Source organism: Ceratotherium simum, chromosome 40, assembly GCF_057802395.1.
Source record: "Ceratotherium simum simum isolate JZ-2026a chromosome 40, ASM5780239v1, whole genome shotgun sequence".
NCBI classification, from domain to species: Eukaryota; Metazoa; Chordata; class Mammalia; order Perissodactyla; family Rhinocerotidae; genus Ceratotherium; species Ceratotherium simum.
In genome coordinates, this window is record NC_141939.1 from 829585 (window position 1) to 851135 (window position 21551).

The window sequence follows — 21551 nt, forward strand, 5'->3', positions numbered from 1 at the left end:
AAACAGGGGCTACAGGAAATAGGAAATCCAACAAAGGAGGTAAAAGAAATCCCCACAATGAGGGAGGGAAATTTTAGGATGCACATGTGAAACTGTCTGGACCAGAGCAGATCAGAAGCTGTGAGTGAGGCTTGTGAATGAATTGGTAACATTCCTGTTGCTTTGGATAGTCCTAAAAGGAAATTAGACAACTGGTGGAGAGTTTTGGCATGGATTAGTTTTAAGAACCTGAAAAAAAAAAAGGACAACTTACTCCAGGGAAAAAAAGTTGTAGTCATGTGCTGCATAACATTTCAGTCAATGACTGCATAAACAACAGTGGGCCTAGATTATAATGGAGCTGAAAAATTCCTATCACCTAGTGACATCATAGCCATAGTAATGTCATAGTGCCATACCTTACCCATGTGTTTGTGGTGATGCTGGTGTAAACCTACAGTGCTGCCAGTCGTATAAAAGTATAGCATACACAATTACGTTATGTACACCACATACTACTTGATAATGATAATAAATGACTTACTGGTTTATGTATTTACTATACTTTTTATCACTATTTTAGAGTGTACTCTTTCTACTTATAAAAAAAAGTTTCCTGTAAAAGAGTATGCCATGCTACGCCTGCAGCAGCCTCATACATCGTGTTCATTGCATCTCTTGATTACATCATTGTCTCTTGTGCTTCACTTAATTTCACGTTGTTTTGGTCATCATGGCTCCTAAGTATACAAAATCCACTGCTAATGTTGCCAGCAAGAGGTCACACTGAGTGACTGACCTGGAAAGGAAATTAAAGGTGATTGAGGACTACCAAGGTGGAAAATCAGTGATGGTTATTGCTTGCCAGTCAGGCACGTCCCACTCCGCCATAGCTACCATCTTGAAGAACAAGAACAAAGTGACAGCAGCTGTCAAAGCTGCTGCTTCACTGAAGGCGAGACTAACAAACATTCGAGGAGGGCCTGTATCAGACATGGAGAAACTTCTAACCACCTGGCCTGAAGACCAGACGCCAAAGCGTAGCCCTCTCACAACCATGACCATCACGGCCAAAGCAAAGTTTGTTTGCAACGTTGAAAGAAAAGGCTAAACTCAACTATGATGTTGAATTCACTGCTAGCTCTGGGTGTTGAAATAATTCAAGACTCATTCATTATCTCATATGTGAGTGGTAAGTCTCCACGTGCTGATGTAAAGGCAGCTGAAGAATTTTTGGAAACTCTAGATAAGCTGATTGTGGAGGAAAATTACCGGCCAGAGCAAATATTCAATATGAAGGAAACCTCTCTATTCTGGACACAGAAGCCTGAAAGGACTTTCATCTCTAAGGAGGCCAAGGCAATACCAGGTTTCAACGCTTTTAAGGACAGGATAACAGTCTTGCTTGGTGGCAATGTTGCAGGCTACAACTTGAAACTCCTTGTGAGGGCCGGCCCCGTGGCTTAGCGGTTAAGTGCGTGCGCTCCGCTGCTGGCGGCCCGGGTTCGGATCCCGGGCGTGCACCGACACACTGCTTCTCCGGCCATGCTGAGGCCACATCCCACATACAGCAACTAGAAGGATGTGCAGCTATGACATACAACTATCTACTGGGGCTTTGGGGGAAAAAAATAAATAAATAAAATTATTAAAAAAAAAAAAAAGAAAAGAAACTCCTTGTGATCTGGCACACTGAGAACCCCAGGGCCTTCAAGCACATCAATAAGTGCACACTCCCAGAGTACTCTAAGAGCAATAAGTCGTCACGGATGACTCAGCTCCTCTTCCAAGATGCCTTCCTGAATTGCTATGCCAGAGAAATGGAGTACTGTTTAGAGAATAACATAACCTTCAAGATTTTGCTTATTTGTTGATAATGCTCCCAGACACTCTCCTTTTAATGATCATCTTCATCATTTCAATATCAAAGCGGTGTTTCTCCCTCCAAACACCACCTCTTTGATCCAACCAATGGATCAAGGAGGTATAGCAGCTTTTAAGGCCTATTCCCTGTGAAAGATCTTTGCCCAGGCTATTGCTGCAACTGAGGAAAACACTGACGAGGTGGCTCCAGAGGAACTGACTGATGAGGAGTTGTTGGACTGAACAGGAACGCATAGCTGAAGAGGAGGCAAGAGGAGTAAGCCGCAGAAGAAAAAGAATCCCAGAATATTCAGTGCCCAGTTTAGCAGCTCTCGCAGATCTCAATAAGCTCCTTAAAAAATTCGAAAACATGGAACCTAACACCGAAAGGTTTTCATTAATAGGGAGGAATGTTCATAGTACATTATCTGCTTATAAGCAACTCTACGATGAAAGACACACACTAAGCAAACCACCATGGACATACAAAAGAGTGACACTTCCTCAAGAGCCTCAGACAGGTCCTTCAGGAAGTATTCCAGAAGGCATTGTTATCACAGATGACAGCTCCATGTGTCACTGCCCCTGAAGACCTCACACTGGGAACGAGGTAAGGAGGTGGAAGACTGATCTCGATGACCCTGACCCTGTGTAGTCCCAGGCTAATGTGTGTGTCTTCATTTTTAACAAAAAAGTTTGAAAAAAAAAAAAAAGATTTTTTAATAGAAAAAGGCCTATACAGTAAGGATATAAAGAAAATATTTCTTGTACAGCCGTACAACGTGTATGTTTTAAGCTAAGTGTTATTACAAGAGTTAAAAAGTTGAAAAAATTAAAGTCACAGTAAGCTAAGGTTAACTTACTATTGAGGAAAAATTTTTTTTATAAATTCCGTGTGGCTTAAGTGTACAGTATTTATAAGTCTACAGTGGTGTACAGTAATGTCCTCGGCCCACTCACTCACTGACTCATCCAGAGCAACCTCCAGTCCTGCAAGCTCCATTCATGATAAGCACCCTATACAGGTGTACCATTTTTTATCTTTTATACCGTATTTTTAGTGTACCTTTTCTGCTTAGATACACCAATACTTACACAAATACACACCAATACTTACAACTGCCTACAGCATTCAGTATAGTAACATGCCGCACAGGTTTGTAGCCTAAGAGCAACAGGCTATACCATATAGGTTTGTGTAAGTATACTCTGATGGTTGCATGATGAAATCACCTAACAACACATTTCTCAGAACGTATCCATCATTAAGTGACACACAACTATACAAAAAAAGTGATCACAATATGTTTACTACAAGACTCAGCAGCTCAGTAATATTTTTTGAATACTCTATTGTTCTTACCAAAATTAAGACCCAATTATACAGTGAAGGTGGGAGGTTACGGTCTGTGTATGTTAAAAGCTGAAGATTAAACTAATCATTTTCCAATATAGGAAGTCAAGAGCCAAAAACTGAAAGGGCCAAGTAGTAATACACGCATATTATTTACATATACAGAGGAGAACTGAAATACCAAAAGATTTGAAAATGGTTGCCTCTGGAAAGGAAGAAATGCTGGTGAGACCAGTTTTTGTTACAAGCTATGTTCAATCACCCGACTCCTTAATATGCCCACGTACAACCTTGATTTAAAAAGGCCAGGGTTCTCACCAGCATATATCCCCAGGCCATGGCAGCTACTACTATATACAGAGATACAAACTCTCTCTGGTCTCTGCCTAGAGAAACACATCCTTGGTTCAAGTATTTTCTCAGCTGCCCTCTCTTGAGCCAAGGGAAAAATGTTGGGGAAGGTTACTCTTCATTTAATCACAGGGCAAAGATAGAATCTGGGCTTGGGTGAGGTCATATAGTACCAGGAGAGGAAGCCAGTACCAAAACTCCCAGAGGGTCTCTTCCAGAACCCTCAGTTCAAGGCTTAGTGCTAGGTTCTCCTTTACCACAGCCCCTTCCTTTTTCCTCAAATAAGAAGTCACAAGAATACTTTCAGCCAGCCCCAAAGGCTACAACTGATGTTCATTCTCTGCTAATACATAATAGTGGGAAAGATACAGCAGTTCTCCAGGCCTGTTTCACCACCTGTAAAATAAGGGTAAGACTTACTGCAAAAGGTCTTGAGAATTAAACATATATAAAAAGCTTGGGACAGTGCCTGACAGTAAATGGGGAACATTTTCTGAGCGACTCCATGGCATGTACCTAACCAGTGGTCTAACCTCTCTCAGGTGCAGGTCAGGCAGGCACAGCCTCCTTATTGTTACAGTCTGCCTTCTAAAAATCATCTTCTTAAAACTGACTCTCAGGACAGGAACCATCAACCTAGTTTGCAAAGCTATGCACTTTTCATTAACTGTTCTGATCAAGGGTAAAAGAGATAATAGTCAAGACAGAAGAGGGGCTGGCCCCGTGGCTTAGCGGTTAAGTGCGCGCGCTCCGCTGCTGGCGGCCCGGGTTTGGATCCCGGGCGCGCACCAACGCACCGCTTCTCCGGCCATGCTGAGGCCGCGTCCCACATACAGCAACTAGAAGGATGTGCAGCTGTGACATACAACTATCTACTGGGGCTTTGGGGGAAAAATAAATAAAATTATAAAAAATTAAAAAAAAAAAAAAGACAGAAGAGGGCCAGCCCCATGGCTTAACGGTTAGGTGCGTGCGCTCCACTACTGGCGGCCCGGGGTTCAGATCTTGGGCGCACACCGACGCACCGCTTCTCCGGCCATGCTGAGGCCACGTCCCACATACAGCAACTAGAAGGATGTACAACTATGACATACAACTATCTACTGGGGCTTTGGGGGGAAAAAAAGGGAGGAATGGCAATAGATGTTAGCTCAGAGCTGGTCTTCCTCAGCAAAAAAAAAGAGGAGGATTAGCATGGATGTTAGCTCAGGGCTGATCCTCCTCACACACACACAAAAAAAGACAGAAGAATACAACACTGAGAAGTTTTAAATGAAGCTGAGCTACACACAAACGCCACTCATTTTAGCATGCTTTATAATTTATAATAGCAAAGCTAGAAATAATCTAAATAAGGGTCTGGTAAAATAAAAGTCAATTCAAACAGGAAACTTTTGAATTGTTAAAAACAATGAGTAAGTCTCTATGTACTAACGTGAAAATGCCTAGGCTGTGCTATTAAAAGGAAAAATGCCAAACTGTTACAACAGTCCCTGTGGTATAACGTCATGTATATTCTGGGATCACAAAAAAACCTAACAAGGAGGAACGGGGAATTTTAAGTTGGATGGTAGTTCTCGCTTGTTAAGACAGTCCCTCTCCCAAGAATGGCATAAAGCTAACTGATTGGGAGCTGAGATGCTTCAAATATGAACAAAAACCATGAGAACAAATTTTCTAAAAACTGTAGGCTTTTTTATTCAGTTAAGAGGTAGACAGATGAACATGGAAGGCTGTCCCATTTCACTTGCCCAAAGTTCATATTCCACTTCATTCATCCATCCCACACTGCCAGGAATCTTACAGAAATAACCAAGACTGCCAGAAACCTTTTTCCTTTTACTTCTTAGCAATAACAGTCAATGAATTGCTTGCAAAGAAGTTACTACTAACTTAAATTTTCACTGTGTCCAAAGAACATCATCCCCATAAGAAGTTCTCATATATGCCAATAGGACCTGCCACTGCCGAGAGGAGGGCAGAGTACAAATGACTATTTCTCTAAGAGACTACAAGGGAAGCTTCAGTTATGTTTTTTTGTTGTTAAGTCCCTGTGCATGTTAGGGCAGAAGCTGGTGAAACCACCAAAGTAGAGCACACTCTGTCAAATGGCTCCGAATGATTGTTTAAAAGGAAAAAAAAAAATCACTAATATCTTCAGAGACAACATTAACACATAATGGAATTGAAGCCTGATACAAAAAGTAGAGAAATATGTACAGGAATTCACAGCCCAGAAGGAAAAGGGACCTCAAGAGGAACCAGTGGAAATCTGGCTATTTTACATAGCTAATTTTGAGACAAGTCATATTTAGCACAAAAGCAATTATAGCACAAATAACACTTCCCTCCCACAGCTCCCAAACTTTAAAAAGATTCTTGTCAGTCTTCTGTTAACACTGTAATCATTCTTCAAAGGAGCAGGAATGTGTAAGGTGGTCCCAAACATTGACAGGAATTTTAATTCCAAATAGCTTCACGCTCTGAGGACGACATACTTGAAGACTGCCATAATAGCAGCACTGATAACACCAGAAATGGGGACTGTGACAAACCAGGCCATAAAAATGTTGCGGAAGAGTCGCCAGTCAACAGCCTTTTTGGATCGGAGCCAGCCAACGGATACAACAGAGCCCACCTAGCAGAGGAACAGATCAAAGAAACTAGTTACTAAAGTGCCAAGGGTATTTTGGTAAATAACATGACCTTATGTCAGGTAAGGAGCCTCAGACAGCGGGCCACGGTTGATTCCGTGAAAGCTGGTTTCTAACAGGTTAAGAAGGAGATTATTCATGGGAAGGTGAAGGCAATATAAAAATCATCAAATCTGTGCTGAGGTAAAATATGATAGGAAAAGAACATTTCCATATTCCCTTCTGAGTTACCAGAATTTAACTAACTGCTTTAATAATAAACTGCATTAATAATAACAAACTGCTTTAATAATATAAGTTTCAGATTTTCCAGAGATCATTCTAGAGGGAGGCTGATATGAGACCTAATGGCCAATCACCTGGAGAGATATCCTGGAAGAAAAAAGATGACTCACAGGCTCCATGGTGAACTAACAAACTCCCTTAAGGAAGCCAGTCCCTTCCTTTTCCTATAGTTATCATACGGTCATCAAGCAACCTTAGGATTCCAAGCGTTTCTCAGTACCTCAATCTGTGCTTTCTCAACAGTCCAGCAAGCCTCACAGACTTGCTAGCTCTATATAAAAGGACTTTTGCACTATTTGGGGAGAATATCTCCTTAAATAAGTGTACTAGACACAAGAAATTGTAAAATGTATGCATTTACATTCTTGTAGTCACTTGTTCTAAATCTTGTGACCTCTTCAAGACTCTGACTGCATATAACTTTCTAAACCAAAGTATCAAAGTAAAAAACACCAACAAAAACACAACAAAACTCTACATATTACTAGAACCATTCAAAAGACACAGTACGCTTATATTGCACTTACTTTACAATGTGTCGTACTGATGGGAAGACCAATATTTGATGCAATTACCACAGTGAGGGCAGACGCCAGTTCAATACTGAAGCCACTACAGACACAAAAAGATTACTTGTCAAGAATGGAATTCGATTTTTTTGATAAGCTAACACTACCTTGAGTTAACGAAATCGTGCTGTGCTGTACTCAATGACAAAGCCTCCACTGACATCTTTACTTTGCTATACCTCCTGTAATCTACTTTAAATATCAGGCCACAGGACTCCTCTTTTCCCTCTTCTCTAATGTTTGAAGTTTTAAGGTTTCCTGGAAGCCCATCACTCAAGTTTGCACTTTTACTTTGAAGAATCTGGTAAACATCAGTCCTAGCTCCCACATCAAGACAAACAAGGCCAAGTATATATACCTATTCACTCTTAGCACACACATCTTCCTCAGAAAAATTACGTTGTTAGAGACTACTGGAGTTGAATAAATATTTGATCAAAACTACATTTAAAGCCCAGACAATATGTAAAATCTAAAAAGTTCACACCAACAAGAATAATATCAGAAACTTATACAAACTTGGTTACTTCAACTACAGGTGATTTATGTGATGGCACTATACAGCATTATGTATCTTAAGAAAATGAGCACTAGCCTAAGACCTGTTTTACCAACTTACCTAGAGGGCGTGATTGGTGTCAGATCCTTCCCCATGGTCTGGATAACTCTCCTTCCCCACACCCACAGACCAATACAGATACCAACACCACCATACAGCAAAAGCCATATTGGTGTTGCTACTTTTGAAGAAACGTCTCCTGTGTCATAAACCAGATACAAAGCAACCAGAGGACCGATGGCATTGCTGAAAGAAAAAAGAGGGCAAATACGATGTTTTAGGGGCTGGCCCGGTGGCTTAGTGGTTAAGTTTGTTGTCCCACTTCAGCGGCCCAGGGTTTGCAGGTTTGAATCCAGGGCAGGGACCTATGCACCACTCATCAAGACGTGCTGTGGCAGGCGTCCCACATATAAAATAGAGGAAGATGGGCACAGATGTTAGTTCAGGGCCAATCTTCCTCAGCAAAAAGAGGAAGACTGGCAACAGATGTTAGCTCAGGGCTACTTTTCCTCAGCAAAAAAAAAAAAAAAAAAAAGGAATTAAATAACACATATTTAAAACAAAAATACGATTTTTCAGGCAGAACTAGAACTTGGCAAGATCCAATTTGCTCAATTACTTGCTGGGGTTGTCTAAAGCAAAGCTTTCAAACTCATTTACCAAACGGGTCTTTCTTTCAAAGGAAATAAACGGAACCCCAACATACACAATGGAAGAAAATGAGCTGCTCTCACAGAGGGGAATGCCATGCATTTGGTGGCCTGTCTTCCTATAGGTAGCCTAAAGCAACTCCAGGGTTCCAATGAACGCTTTACAAACCATAGAATTCATTCTACAGGGAAATGATTTTAAGTTTTTCTTTTTTTTTAAGATTTTATTTATTTTATTTTTTCCCCCCAAAGCCCCAGTGGACAGTTGCGTGCCGTAGCTGCACATCCTTCTAGTTGCTGTATGTGGGACTCGGCCTCAGGATGAACGGAGAAGTGGTGCCTCGATGCGCACCTGGGATCCGAACCCAGGCCACCAGCATCGCAGCGCGCGCACTTAACCACCAAGCCACAGGGCCGGCCCTGATTTTAAGTTTTTCATCTTACATCCCCAAACTGCCTCTCAAAAGAACTGGATCCCATCTCAACGGAAAAAAAGGCTTTTCTGTGAAAGCTATTTTTTTTTTTTTTTTTAAAGATTTTATTTGTTTTATTTTTTCCCCCCAAAGCCCCAGCAGATAGTTGTATGTCATAGCTGCACATCCTTCTAGTTGCGGCATGTGGGACTCGGCCTCAGGATGGACGGAGAAGTGGTGCCTCGATGCGCACCCGGGATCCGAACCCGGGCCGCCAGCATTGCAGCGCGCGCACTTAACCACCAAGCCACAGGGCCGGCCCTTGTGAAAGCTATTTCTATTTATCATCTACAGAAACAAAGTTCTGTTTATCATCTACAGAAACAATGTTCCTAAAAAAATACATTCACTGTAATCTCTCTAAAGAAAAAAATTTTACTGCCTGTTTTATTAAGTCAATAGCTGCTATTACCTTATCCTATCTAGATTATTCAGTGCCCCACAGGTGGTATGAGTACCACAGCCACGAGCCTGGCCTTATAAAAGGGATAAGGTGGTATAAAAGTAGAATGAGCAATGCCAAGATTCAAAGTCGACTGACCTGACGTCATTGCCGCCGTGGGCAAACGACCCAAAGCAGGCTGTGAGGATCTGCAGGAACTGGAAGAGGAGAGACACTTCTGGTTTATCCTGGTCACACCACTCTTCTAGAGAGCCGCTACTGCCTTTTCTGTCGCCCAGACCCATCTCTGCCTTGACGCTCACGTCCATCTCAGAGGCCGAGTGCATGTCAGACACCGCATTGCAGTAACTAGTGTAACTGTCCATTCGAATTCGCTTCTTGCTGTCTGTGTTAGGCCACGTCAGCTTCTCCATTTCTTCACCTTTCTGTTCACCTTCTTTGGCACGGAATGAATCCAGAGGCATGCCACAAATTGCCATGGTATACGAAGTATAGCTGTTATTGCGCCTCAAGGGTTTATCACCAGAATCTCCCATGCAGTCGCCCACCTTGGCAAGATGTAATTTATGGAGCAGCTCTTTGTATAAGCCAGAATCTTTATGCACTGTGTGATACTGATAGTGGCCACTGGAGTTCATCTGGTTACTGACGGCTTGATTGAACTGAACAAGGTTCCCATTAGGCAACTGCACTGCACCTGGCCAAGGCCGAAAAGGTAACATTCAATACAGAGAGCACCAGGTCCCAAGCCTCCTCACCAGTACAGCTAACACAGTGAAACTCTATGTTCCCCACCGGAGGAAATTCCACTCACCGTTTATGGCACTGTCTATGCTGGTTTCCTCTTTCAGGTCCACACTGGGAAGCCTCTCTCGCTCTGGTGCTTCTTCCAAGTCTCCAAGTTTGAACGAGACTGTTCTCTCTTCCACCACAGCCCGGAGGGGCAAAGCAGCAGACCCTACCTCAGAAACAGGACTCCTGGTTTCAATATCACTGACAGACAACTTTGTTTCTTCATGCTCTTCTTTCAAGCTGTTCTTTTTTTCCATTAAGGGGCTTTCAGAAGGACTACACTTTATTTCTCCTAGAAAAGAAGGATTTTTTTGTTTGGTTTTGACAAAACTAACTTGTTCTACATTTCCCTTTTCCCTCATCTCAAAAAAATCCAACTCAAAATAAGAACATATGTAAACTCCAGCGAAAATTCAGGGTAATTTTCCTATCTGCTTAATTTGCCGTTATCTCTTATATCTTTCACTTACTTGGGAAGAAACCAACAACGCAGCATGGGTTGCAAACTTTTTCTGTAAAGGGCCAGATAGCAAAATATTTTAGGCTTTGTGGGCTCTATTGTGTATTCCGTTCTTTGCAACCTTTTACAGATGTAAAAACCATTCTTAGCTCCCTGTTGACCCATTCTGTAGTGAACGCAGCTCAAGAATGACAGATGATTGAAAATTTGGACTGCACCTAGTTCATATTCTTATTTTAAAAAGGAATCCCTCCAAATTTAAGTCCATGAGTTCAAGCAAAGAGACAAGCTCAATGCAGGCAACTAAAGATGACAAGTTTAATTTTCGCTTCTACAAAACAAAGAGACGTGCGTGTGGTTCTAAATTCCACGATCAGGTAGGAATATTTTCTGCCTATCGTACCAATGCCCAGTATATTGACATGTTCATTCAGGCATCATAGTCAAGCTACAGACTAGGACATAAAACACTAGCAAGACTTGTCTCATCTTCTCCCAGACTGAGGGAAAAATGAGGTCAGGAAGTCCTGAACTCCTCGCTCCCCCTGTGTGCTCAGCAGAGCCCGACTAGCACTGGGCCTCTTGGAGGCTCCTCAGTGCAGCTGCATGATGCAGCACTCTTCCTAATGCCACTGCAGCCTGCGTCCCTCGCTTCTGAAGAACAAACTAGCCAACGTTTGCAGACGGAAAGGGCAGAAAAAGAGTATTTTAAGAAAGCTCGGTCAGTAAGGAAAGGAATACAAGATTTAAGTAAGACTGACACTAACCAAAGTTTATTCAATATTTAATTACACAATACACTATATGTAGTAATGTCCTAAGCAATTCCTTCACATGACACTTGAAAATAAATGTTTACCTCTAGACTTTGTGCTACAATTCTGAGAATCAACCAAATCAAAGTCAGATATATACATCAGCCTTAGCTTTGCATGTCTGAATCTGAATTTACACACAATAGGTGGGGTAGATGTTTCCTCTGTGAAAGCTTTTGTCCCTACCTCTTATTTTTCATTAAGGTATCCTCATCCTTCTCAATTAACACAGGCTATAACTTCTCTGTATTTATCTATCATGTCACTGCCACTGGGTCAAGGTACAGTAACAAAATAGATTAAATGCCAAGCTTGTCTCTGCAGCATGCGTCAAATATTCCTGCTGACTAGGTCTCAGGTCATTTTAAGTAAATAAGAACACAGTTTGGACAATAAACCCATATCCTCAAATTTCCATTTAAAATGATTATGCCAATCTATCCAAATCGATTTTTGCAGGTGGTCAAACAAAAAGAAATAAACACATTACTAATTAAAATTTCCTGCTACGATTTGTTACTTACGTTCGATTTTTCTCTTCATCCTGGGACATACAAAGAACCAGACGATAAGGGCACAGAAAACTGCACATCCCACCGAGATGAGGATGGTACCCCACAGAGGAAGTTTGTCAAAGCCCAGCACTAGGAGATAAAATGGTGCATCTTGAAAACCCCAGGGCAACAGCCCCCTGCAATAAAGTGTAAACCCTCCTTTTGGGGACTCTGGGGTTCCCCCAGCCAGCCCATCACCCTTTACAGCTGCTGCTAGCCTTAAGCCCACAGGATTTACTGTGCTAGTAGCTATACAAATTTGGGAGAAAAATGTAATGGTGATTGGAAACCCACACCAGTCTGGCCCACTTTACAAACCTGCTAGGCTGAAGTCTCCCAAGCTCCTTCACAAACTTTTTTCTTTGTTTTAGTAGTTAGTAAGGCTTACTATACTGTGAGGATCTGCAACTAGCTATGAAAAAATGGAACCGTTCCACTCTCCAGCCTCCAGATGGTAGCTGCCACACATTACATTTGCACATACAAATTTTAATGTTAAAATAGGAAGGTGCCCCAGCAGTCACATTTGTCATACTGATATAATTCTCTTTGCAAGTTATCACATCCATTGTACTTAGCCTCCAATAAAATCTTTACAAGAGATAACAAGATTATCTCTTAGGACAAATTATCAAACTAAAATACAGAAAACAGGGATATTATCATCAAAAGGTTTATATAATTCAAAGGGCTGTCCTTTCATAAGGAAAAGAATTTAGTGCTAATTTCATTAACAAGCCACACCTTAAAAGAGAAACTTAGCTACTTTTCACATGGCTCAGGGATCATCAATATTAGTCATCATCTGCTCATCACTTAAATGCCAATAAGCTTCAAGCCACTAGCCTATATTAATGACAGAGGCAAAGCACCATAGAATCCTATTTAAGCCTAAAAGATGTTATAATGATCTGTAGTTTATCCAAGAATAGCTTAGTTACTTGTGGTTGTTTTGCTTTATTTTGATTAGGAATTAAATTACTTATAAAATGGAAATTTTATTGCCCCCCAAAATGATTAATATTTAAAAATTAGATATAAATTGAGGTCCTTTCAAAACTCAAGTTCTATTGTGACTATAAATCTTTTCATTTTAATTCCTATAAATTTTTATCATGTAGTTGGTCATACAAATTAAAATATATGTGAAATTTAATCAATCTCTATCACAATTTAAATTTTCCTACATTCCAAGTCAAAAGAGGAAATGAGACTGGTTTTTCTTGTAAATGATCCACGAAGGACGGAACAAAAATCTAAGTTCCCTTTTCCAAAAATGATTGAAAAGAATTTTAAGTTTCTACTTTCACTGTACTATGAGCTTTGCCGCCACTACATAAAACATCAGTGCTGAGAGCCTCATGGGAGACTTGAGCTTAGCATTAAGAACCCAATTTAAAACAGAATGAAAATGCAGTATGCATGCTTTTCTTTGCCTGCACTGTTCGGTAACGAGTCTGGTATCCCCTAAGATCAATATTCTCATAAAGTTGTCCATTTTCTTTCCTGATTATTCCAAGAATAAAGTTAAAAATACTTAGCTAACTCCATTTTGGTTAGTGACATTACTTCAGTGAGGTTTAAGAAGCAAGTTACAATCCATTAGCCAGAAATCAAATTAATTTAGTGGGCCACAATGAATATTTTTTAAAAAAGCTAAAAAGGATATTTGAAAATAAGAGTACATAGCACATAGTAATAAGGTTAAGTGGCTTCAAGATAGTATTCCAGTTATCTTTCCCTCTCTATATGCATGTGTGTCCTGGGCAGCAATGTACAATGTATTCCTTCCAGTGAGTCATAGTTAAAAGATCGAAAGCCACTGACTTGATGGTCAAAGACCATCAGCTGAATGAACCTAGACAGCAAAACTGAATTGGTAAAGGCATGTACTGTCCTGCCTGACAAGGTATCATTCTTTTTCAGTTGCTAAATTAAACATTTATCGTCATAATTTAATCCATATGTTGCCTTAGTCCCAACATAAAAGTAATCAACATTTCAATCTTTATAGTCTCACAAATTATTTTTCCTCTTAGCTGCATGAATTCTTCTTCCAAGTGCACTTAGATCAGGTGTTAAACATCCCAACTCTTCTCATTCAAGCAGATTCAGGGGGGTAAATTTAGTACTTAGAAACAAAAGTAGCTCCGTTTGGGAGAGAAAAATGAGAACATCCAGCAAATCAGTCCTAAATGACTGATTATTGAAGACCAAATATAACTAATGACTCTTCAGCAGTCAGTAGTCGAGGTCAGTATCAATTCCAGTATTTTTAGCATAGATAGGAGAAAGGGAGGGAGAAGATCATATTATGGTGGATCCTGTGAAGACTAAAGAGTAAAGGTCTGTAGTGATTTAGAATCTGAGCAGGTCTCTTTGGTTGAAAAACTATCTAGGTTAACTCAGCATACACTAGCCTGCAGCCTTCTGAAATGGGCGCAGGCCAGCCACCTTCTAGGAGATTTCAGCCCTGTAAAGCAAAAAGGGGTAAATTGGGCATTTAATGCAAGTTTTATAAACAACTTTAAATTCACATTTAAATATTTTAATATGTACTTACAAGGTGCTCCAGTATACATGATAGAAAAGAGGTTTATTCCAACTGTGCAGGCATAGAAAACTGGCAAAGCTCGCAAACCATTAGGAACTGGATCTGCCTGTAAGATATCATTAAGACCAATACCTTAAAAGCTGTAAAAGTTAACCCATTTAAATAGATCCTTGTAAAAGGGCAGGTTCACAAAATTACAGTGCCAATAACTGTCTCTCCATAGAGTTCTCAAGGCCAACTGGGCTTTTCCTACATTTGCTCCTGAAGTCTCCCTACTAGGACTGATCTCATCTTCTACTTCAATTTTTTTTTATTTTTTTATTTTTTTATTTTTTTTTTTTTAGCTTATTTATTGCAGTAACATTGGTTTATAACATTGCAAAAATTTCAGGTGTACATCATTGTACTTCTATTTCTGCATGGACTACATCATGTTCACCACCAAAATACTAATTACAACCCATCACCACACACATGCACCGAATTATCCCTTTCACCCTCCTCCCTCCCCCCTTCCCCTCTGGTAACCACCAATCCAATCTCTGTCCCTATGTGTTTGTTTATTGTTGTTATTATCTACTACTTAATGAAATACCCACTGTTGGGTATTTATCCAAAGAACTTGAAAACACCAATTTGCAAAGGTACATGCACCCCTGTGTTCATTGCAGCCTTATTCACAATAGCCAAGACTTGGAAGCAACCTAAGTGCCCATCAAGGGACGAATGGATAAAGAAGCTGTGGTATATATACACAATGGAATACTACTCAGCCATAAGAAACGACGAAATCCAGCCATTTGTGACAACATGGATGGACATTGAGGGTATAATGCAAAGTGAAATAAGTCAGAGGGAGAAGGCCAAATACCGTATGATTTCTACTTCAATTTAAGTTTGTGTTTGGTTTTTTGTCTTGTGGTTTGTTGTTGTTTTGCTATTTTTAACTGATCTCATCTTCTACTTCAATTTAAGTTTGTGTTTGGTTTTTTGTTTTGTGGTTTGTTGTTGTTTTGCTATTTTTAACAAGGCTATCCATACCTGGTCATGTCCAGAATAATCAGTTTCAGCACCCAGTGTTCTAAGGTACTTGATGTGCAGATGTAAATCAGAGCACACACCTCAAGATGTACTATACATTTGTAAGAGATATCGAGAAACAGACTACGAGATGTTAGAACATTTCTCACCTGGCTTTACACCTGCAAAAGTTTCTTAAAAACAAAACATGTAGTAGAATATACCTGTAACAACCATCTTATCTAGACATCTGATAAATATACCATAATTAATGATTTACCAAAGTGCTAAGATAAGAAACAGTTGTACATTAGGTCACCCCCTAATTCAACAGACTGTGCCGAGCACTATTCTGGGCACTGAAATACAGGAGTGAATGAGAAAAGTCTGCACCCTCATAGAACTGACATTTACATTCTAGCACAGAATAATGGAAAGTTAGTGACGAATGCTATAAAGAAAAATAAAGAAGGGTAAGAGGGCAGTGACAGAAGGAGGGGCACATTTTAATTTGGGTGCAGGGAGGTCAGGGAGTGAGTATCAGTGGAGTGAAGACACGAATGTAAGTCAACAAGCCATGTGTAGACGTAGGGGTAGAGGAGCAAACCACCTGGCGGGAGGCGGGGGTAGAATATTCCGTATCAGCAAGTGCAAAGGCCGTGAGGCAAAAAACTTGAAACGTTTAAACAACAGTGACAAGGCCAGTGTGACTGGAAATAAAGAGAGTTCCACTTAGAACAAATGTGTATTAATTCTACAGGAAAACACCGAAGTCAAACACTTAAAGAATGAGAGCACAGATCTGAATATATGGGAAGGCTACACCTTGAAGATGTTAATCTAAAGGTTTAATGCTATCTTGATCACAATCCAGTGGAAAATCTTGAGGAGAAACAGACAGAGGGAACGACCCAAAAGTGATTCTAAGGCTTCTGACGAGAATATTCAACACATTGGGAAGAGGGAGGTAGTGGCTTAAGATCAAAGAAACAAGAGAAAGTAAAGGTACCATTCCAAATCAGAGATGGGCCCTCACTGAAAACCACTGAATTTTAGCTCCCCTATCCCTCGTTTAACAGAATACTACAAATAGAGAAACAGCCAAAATAAAAACAATAGCCTATAGAACCTAGGAACTGTTAAGCATCCCTGGGTAACTCAACAATGTGGGTCACACCCCAAGGGCAGTCAATAAGGTTATGAACCTGAGGTGTATATGCATTTTTCTTCTCAGAACTATCCATGGTTTTAAGAAAATTCTCCAAGGAAGCCAAGACTCCCCCAAAATCAAAATCCATTAGTGTTTTATAGACATCATGTAGGGACTTCTCTTAACAGATTTTCAAATACTATTTGGTAATATGGTATCAAATCAAGCTGTAATTGATTGGTCAGAGTTCAGAGGAAGTAGCCTATATATTTGTTTATTTTTTCTGTATAGCCCAATTACATATTCCCTGAGGTAACCAGTAATATATTAGTTGGGGATAAGGTAGGGAATGAATGACACTACTAATAGTTTATTATGAAATAAAGGCTCATGGTTTAAAAAAAGTCAAAGTTCTTAAGAGTCTAGGAAAAAGGTAAAACAGGAACAGTCTCTCCCTTTTACTCCCTCCAGAGTCTTCTCAGCCACTCCCAAGAGGTAACCAGGGCTAACAATTTTATGATATTTTTATTACCATATGATCCATCTAACACACTTAAAACTTCACCTGGAAATAATGTAAATATCTCATCATCCAGTTACGTGGGATGAGAAAGGGAGTCTTCATAACCCCCCATCTTCAATCAGAATAGTTCACTTTTTACATATTGGATGTTCCAGCAAGCTTTTGTCTAAAGAACAAGATTCCTCTGAGTTTGAAAAGATGTCCTAGATCTATTTAATGTGATTCTTAACAGAAGGGAGAATGCTGAAAGACCCATTCTCCCTGACTAGAATTTCAAGTCCCATTCTCTCTGACTAGAATTTCAATGCTTTACAGGAAAACCTTCCCCTTCCCCCATTCCTTGTTGACTGCCCCAGTCCACAACAGAAGGACCTCACCTCCATTCTGCGTTTTCCTACTAGACGACCCAACACCCTTGGAACAGACATTCAGAAAATAGAAAATTTTTAAAAAGCAATTTTAATGTTAATTTCCAAAATAGAAGCTCAAGTTGGAAAGTATCTTAATGGTCAAATATTCTGATTTTAACAGCCAGGACCCCCAAAGGTTACCAGTTTTCTTGAGATTTAAAACCTAACAGTAACCAGAAATAGCCACACGCATCACCTAAAAACTCAACTGTTATTGACAGATTGGACACAAGAGTCTGTGTGTGGGGGGGGGTGGGGGGGGTCGGAGGTGAGGAAGATCCGCAAAGTCAATGTTATTTTAAATACTACTCCAATTATCCTTGATCATGTCCATCCTCATACTCACATAAGGAATACACAGCTAAGAAGTTAAAATATCTAACTTAAGTTCTCAGTAACAGCGGGTAAAAATGGCACGCATTCTTCAAATGAGAGGTTCTGGGCACCTGAATATCCCCCTTTGCACCTCAGAGCACCACCATTCCCCCTCCAGGAAAGAAGACAAGTGTGTTTTGTCTTGAGACACATAAAGCCTCTCCAGAATCTGCTTCTGAATAATCAACAAAGACCTAGCGTAAACCTTTATAAAGCAGGAATCCATAACAAGGGATCCCATTAATTCTCCTGGTTCTCTGGTATGGAGCAAGCTATAAGGCTCTAATAAGAAAACTAAAAAATCTGGTGGGACTACTGGTAAGCCTCAAATTTAAGCATCATATTATCATATACTACAGTTGTAGGGAGAGGGAGGGAAGGTGCTAATCATACTTGTTAAATAAAATAACACCAAACTTCGAGTCTGTTAGCATCAACAAACTGTTTACTCTCCAATTACACCAAGCTCTATTATAGATGTTTCAAGTTTTCAAAGTATTAAACTGCTATATTTTGCCAGGCGGAGGCCATGGTAAACAGTGATGAGCGAATCACTTTACTAGTCAAAGAATTTCTATCGAGAAGAGGTATAATCCTTCCCTAGAGAAGCTTAGAACTAGACCAAACAAGTGTATCTGCATGTATTCTTACCCCCTGGGATTAAGCTACCTATCTTCCTTCACTCAGATTTGAGTTTAGGAGCATTTTTAAAAACTTACAATGGGGACCATTAAGTGCCATTCACCTCAGAAAAAGGACAACCTTGTTTCCTGAGAAAAATGAATTTATTCTTACTGTAACTCAGTCCAATGACAACATCTCCTGCTGTCTACGTTTATTCTGGAGCCAGCATCAGACTCCTTGATAAAAGAAACACTACCGAGTACCTCAAAAGGGATTTTCAAATGGACAGGAAATTAAATAGCTGTCTGGAATTTTTTTTTCACCAACAAAACAAAAACTACCTTTACAGGTTTTTTTTTTTTACCTACTCTGAAAAATTAAGAGTCAAGTCACTCTAAGAGGTAGATCCCCCACCTAGGGGGGCTTATAAAATGGTTACAATATGGGCCAGCCCCGTGGCTTAGCGGTTGGGTGCGCGCGCTCTGCTGCTGGCGGCCCAGGTTCGGATCCCGGGCGTGCACCGACGCACGGCTTCTCCGGCCATGCTGGGGCCGCGTCCCAGATGCAGCAACTAGAAGGATGTGCAGCTATGACATGCAACTATCTACCGGGGCTTTGGAGGAAAAAATAAATAAATAAAATTATAAAAAAAAAAAAAATGGTTACAATAACCAGCACTACAGAAATAACTACGTAGAGACCCAAACTACTCTATTTAACCCGCAGCTAAGAAAAAACCACAGGTAATCCCAACTTTACAGTTCAAATCCCAAGCATATTATGGTGGTTTAGACAAAGCAGTAATCTGCATGCAGCTAGACAAAGCCACCACAAATAAATTTCCTTATTTTTTCATCCTCGGTCTCTCCTATTTCTTGGCACACCATAGTACTCATTCAATTTTTCCTTCCTGAATGCCTTCTTGGGTATTGAAAACTTGCTTGTTTTGGAGAACTCAGCAACATACAAGAAATGTGTAGGACATAAAGAATTTTTTAACTTTCCAAGGCCACATACCTACATACCAATCACATTTCCAAGAATGCTATCGGTTTGAATACCATTGAGTGTGACCCATTAAAGGTCATACATAAGAGGGAGAGAAAAAGATTACCTTACGTAGAATGAATGCACGAACAAGGAAGAAGAGAATTCCAGACATAATACCAGAAAGCAGCGGAGAGACGAACCAAGACATCACTGGAATAGAACACATTAAGGAAAAAAAAGTCAATGAATAAAAATCCCAAAAGTTTAAATTTTAGTATTCTATCTTCAAAACTTTAATCTGTCCCTCCATTTTACACCATATTCTCTCATACATAACGCCATAACAGATGACAATAAAAATTAAGAAGTCATTTAGAATTAGACATACCAATTTTTATCAGTTCAGACCACTTGACACCCTCCTGCCCCTTTGCCACAAGGGAGAAACCAATGGTTGCACCAACAATACAATGGGTTCCAGAAATGGGAAGCTTCAAAAATGAAGCCACTAGTTGCCACACAGCAGAACCTGAAACACAGTAAGTGTTTTCATTAAGTAAAATAATTTGTAAAGTAAAAATTTTATTAAGTCAATGGCAAAATTCCATTATGTACCCAGTGCCTCCTAAAGGAAACAATCTGAAAGGTAGAACACAGGACTGGAACCACCCAGGATAGGAATTTGCTCACCCATCACTAAGAAGACAATATATAAAAAGAACTTACCAAACATCGCACTGACTGAGCCAGCCATCAGCAGGTCTTGGGTAGAGCTGTACATCTCCACGTCAATCAAGCCCTTCCTGATGGTTTCGCTCACTTTGGCCCCCAGGAGGACAGAGCCCACTGTTTCAAAGATACTAGCCAGGATGCAGGCTTGTTTCAGGGTCACTACACCTGAGCCCACAGCTGTACCAAACGAATTCGCTACATCATTGGCTCCCACGGAGAATGCCAAGACAAATGCAATAATGAAGCCCAGGATCAGCATCCATAGGTAGTCCACCAACGGACCAGAAGCGGCGGTAGCAGCAATAGTACTGGTAATCGGCGTTGTCACGGTCGATGCCATTCTCCAGAGTAGTGGTTTTTTTAATTATAAGAGAATTACTGAGCGGCTTTCAAGATGTGTAAACAGAATATGAGGTATCCAAACTGCTATAATAAATAATATATATTATATGAACTTAAATACTGTAAACTACGGCACAGGAACCGAGCTGGGGAGTTACTGCTATACGCTGCGTATGGGCATCTGTTGTCTGGGGTTTCTTTGGCTCTGGAGAGCTAAAAGCAGGGAGCAGAATTCCATGGCTGCGAAGAGAAAGGACGCAAGTTCATCCTGCGGGGGGAGGGAGAAGACAACAATGGCAGCGCGCCCCTGGGGGGCCAGTCCGGCCCCTCGCGCCGGCCCACGAGGCTGGGGGCCCCGGCCGCGGCCTCCGCCCGCTGCCCACCGTCCCCTGCTCCGAGCAGCACACGCGAGGCGGCGCGGCACGTGGCGCCAGAGACCCGGGCCCGCGCGCGCCCAGCCCGGTCCCCGCGCCGCCGGCCCGCGCGCGCCCTCCCCGCGAACACCGGAAAAGGGCCATTCCCGCGCGCGCCGCCCGGGGACCGCCAAAAAGGCCCGCGGGCGGGCGGGGTGGGGGAGGGAGGCAGGCAGGCGGCTACGAAACCGGAATCCCGCCGCGCCGGGCCGTCTCCCGCGCCGCGGAGTCCGCGGCCGGCCCCGGGGAGAAGAAAGAGCCTTTCCAAGGTGGCGCCGCCACTCACCAGAGGAAACGGGGGGCCGAGCGAGAGACGAGGACGTCCAGGCGGCGGCGGCGGCGGGCGGGAGCCACGGACGCACGCACCTGCTGCGGGCGAGCACACGGCCCGGGACGGAGGCTCCGGGGACGGTTCGGCGGGGCAGGCGACCCACCCGGGAAGCACCCTCAGCAGCCGAGAAGAGAAGGCACGCCGCGCACGCCGGCAGCCATCACTCAGGCGGCCCACGCCGCCGGCCCGTACTTATAGCCGGCGCCGCGACCCGCGTGACCCGCCGCGCCGCGCGGCGGCCCCAGAGCCCCGCCCCCGGGTGACGCAGGCCCTGCCTGCCCGGCGGTGGCGCTGATTGGCCTGCCAGCGGCCACGCCCCCAGGGGG

General features: G+C 41.8%; 1 protein-coding gene across 2 annotated transcripts; it reads right to left on the reverse strand.

The window, feature by feature from the left end:
- Positions 1-5220: 5220 nt before the first annotated feature.
- Positions 5221-21384, reverse strand: SLC20A1 (solute carrier family 20 member 1). Of its 2 annotated transcripts, none has more exons than XM_087426092.1 (11): positions 21261-21384; positions 20134-20749; positions 19796-19936; positions 19532-19617; positions 14325-14421; positions 11732-11851; positions 9955-10224; positions 9279-9837; positions 7675-7860; positions 7014-7098; positions 5221-6185 (listed from the first exon to the last, which is right to left on the reverse strand). In XM_087426092.1, the coding sequence occupies exons 2-11, from the start codon at positions 20477-20479 to the stop codon at positions 6024-6026; spliced, it is 2052 nt and encodes a 683-aa protein (XP_087282218.1). In that variant the 5' UTR covers positions 20480-20749; positions 21261-21384; the 3' UTR covers positions 5221-6023. The 2 variants fall into 2 exon arrangements, with proteins under 2 accessions (XP_087282218.1, XP_004435833.1); XM_004435776.3 differs by having other exon boundaries at positions 21181-21372.
- Positions 21385-21551: the final 167 nt, after the last annotated feature.

What these genes read in the sequence shown, in the direction of transcription:
- SLC20A1 (XM_087426092.1), bottom strand. Translation starts at nt 20,479, where the DNA reads ATGGCATCGACCGTGACAACGCCGATTACCAGTACTATTGCTGCTACC. An exon ending in CATAGACAGTGCCATAAACG is followed by an intron (nt 9,838 to 9,954) that starts GTGAGTGGAATT and finishes GGCCTTGGCCAG; the next exon opens with GTGCAGTGCAGTTGCCTAAT. An exon ending in CACGGCGGCAATGACGTCAG is followed by an intron (nt 7,861 to 9,278) that starts GTCAGTCGACTT and finishes TTTTTCTTTCAG; the next exon opens with CAATGCCATCGGTCCTCTGG.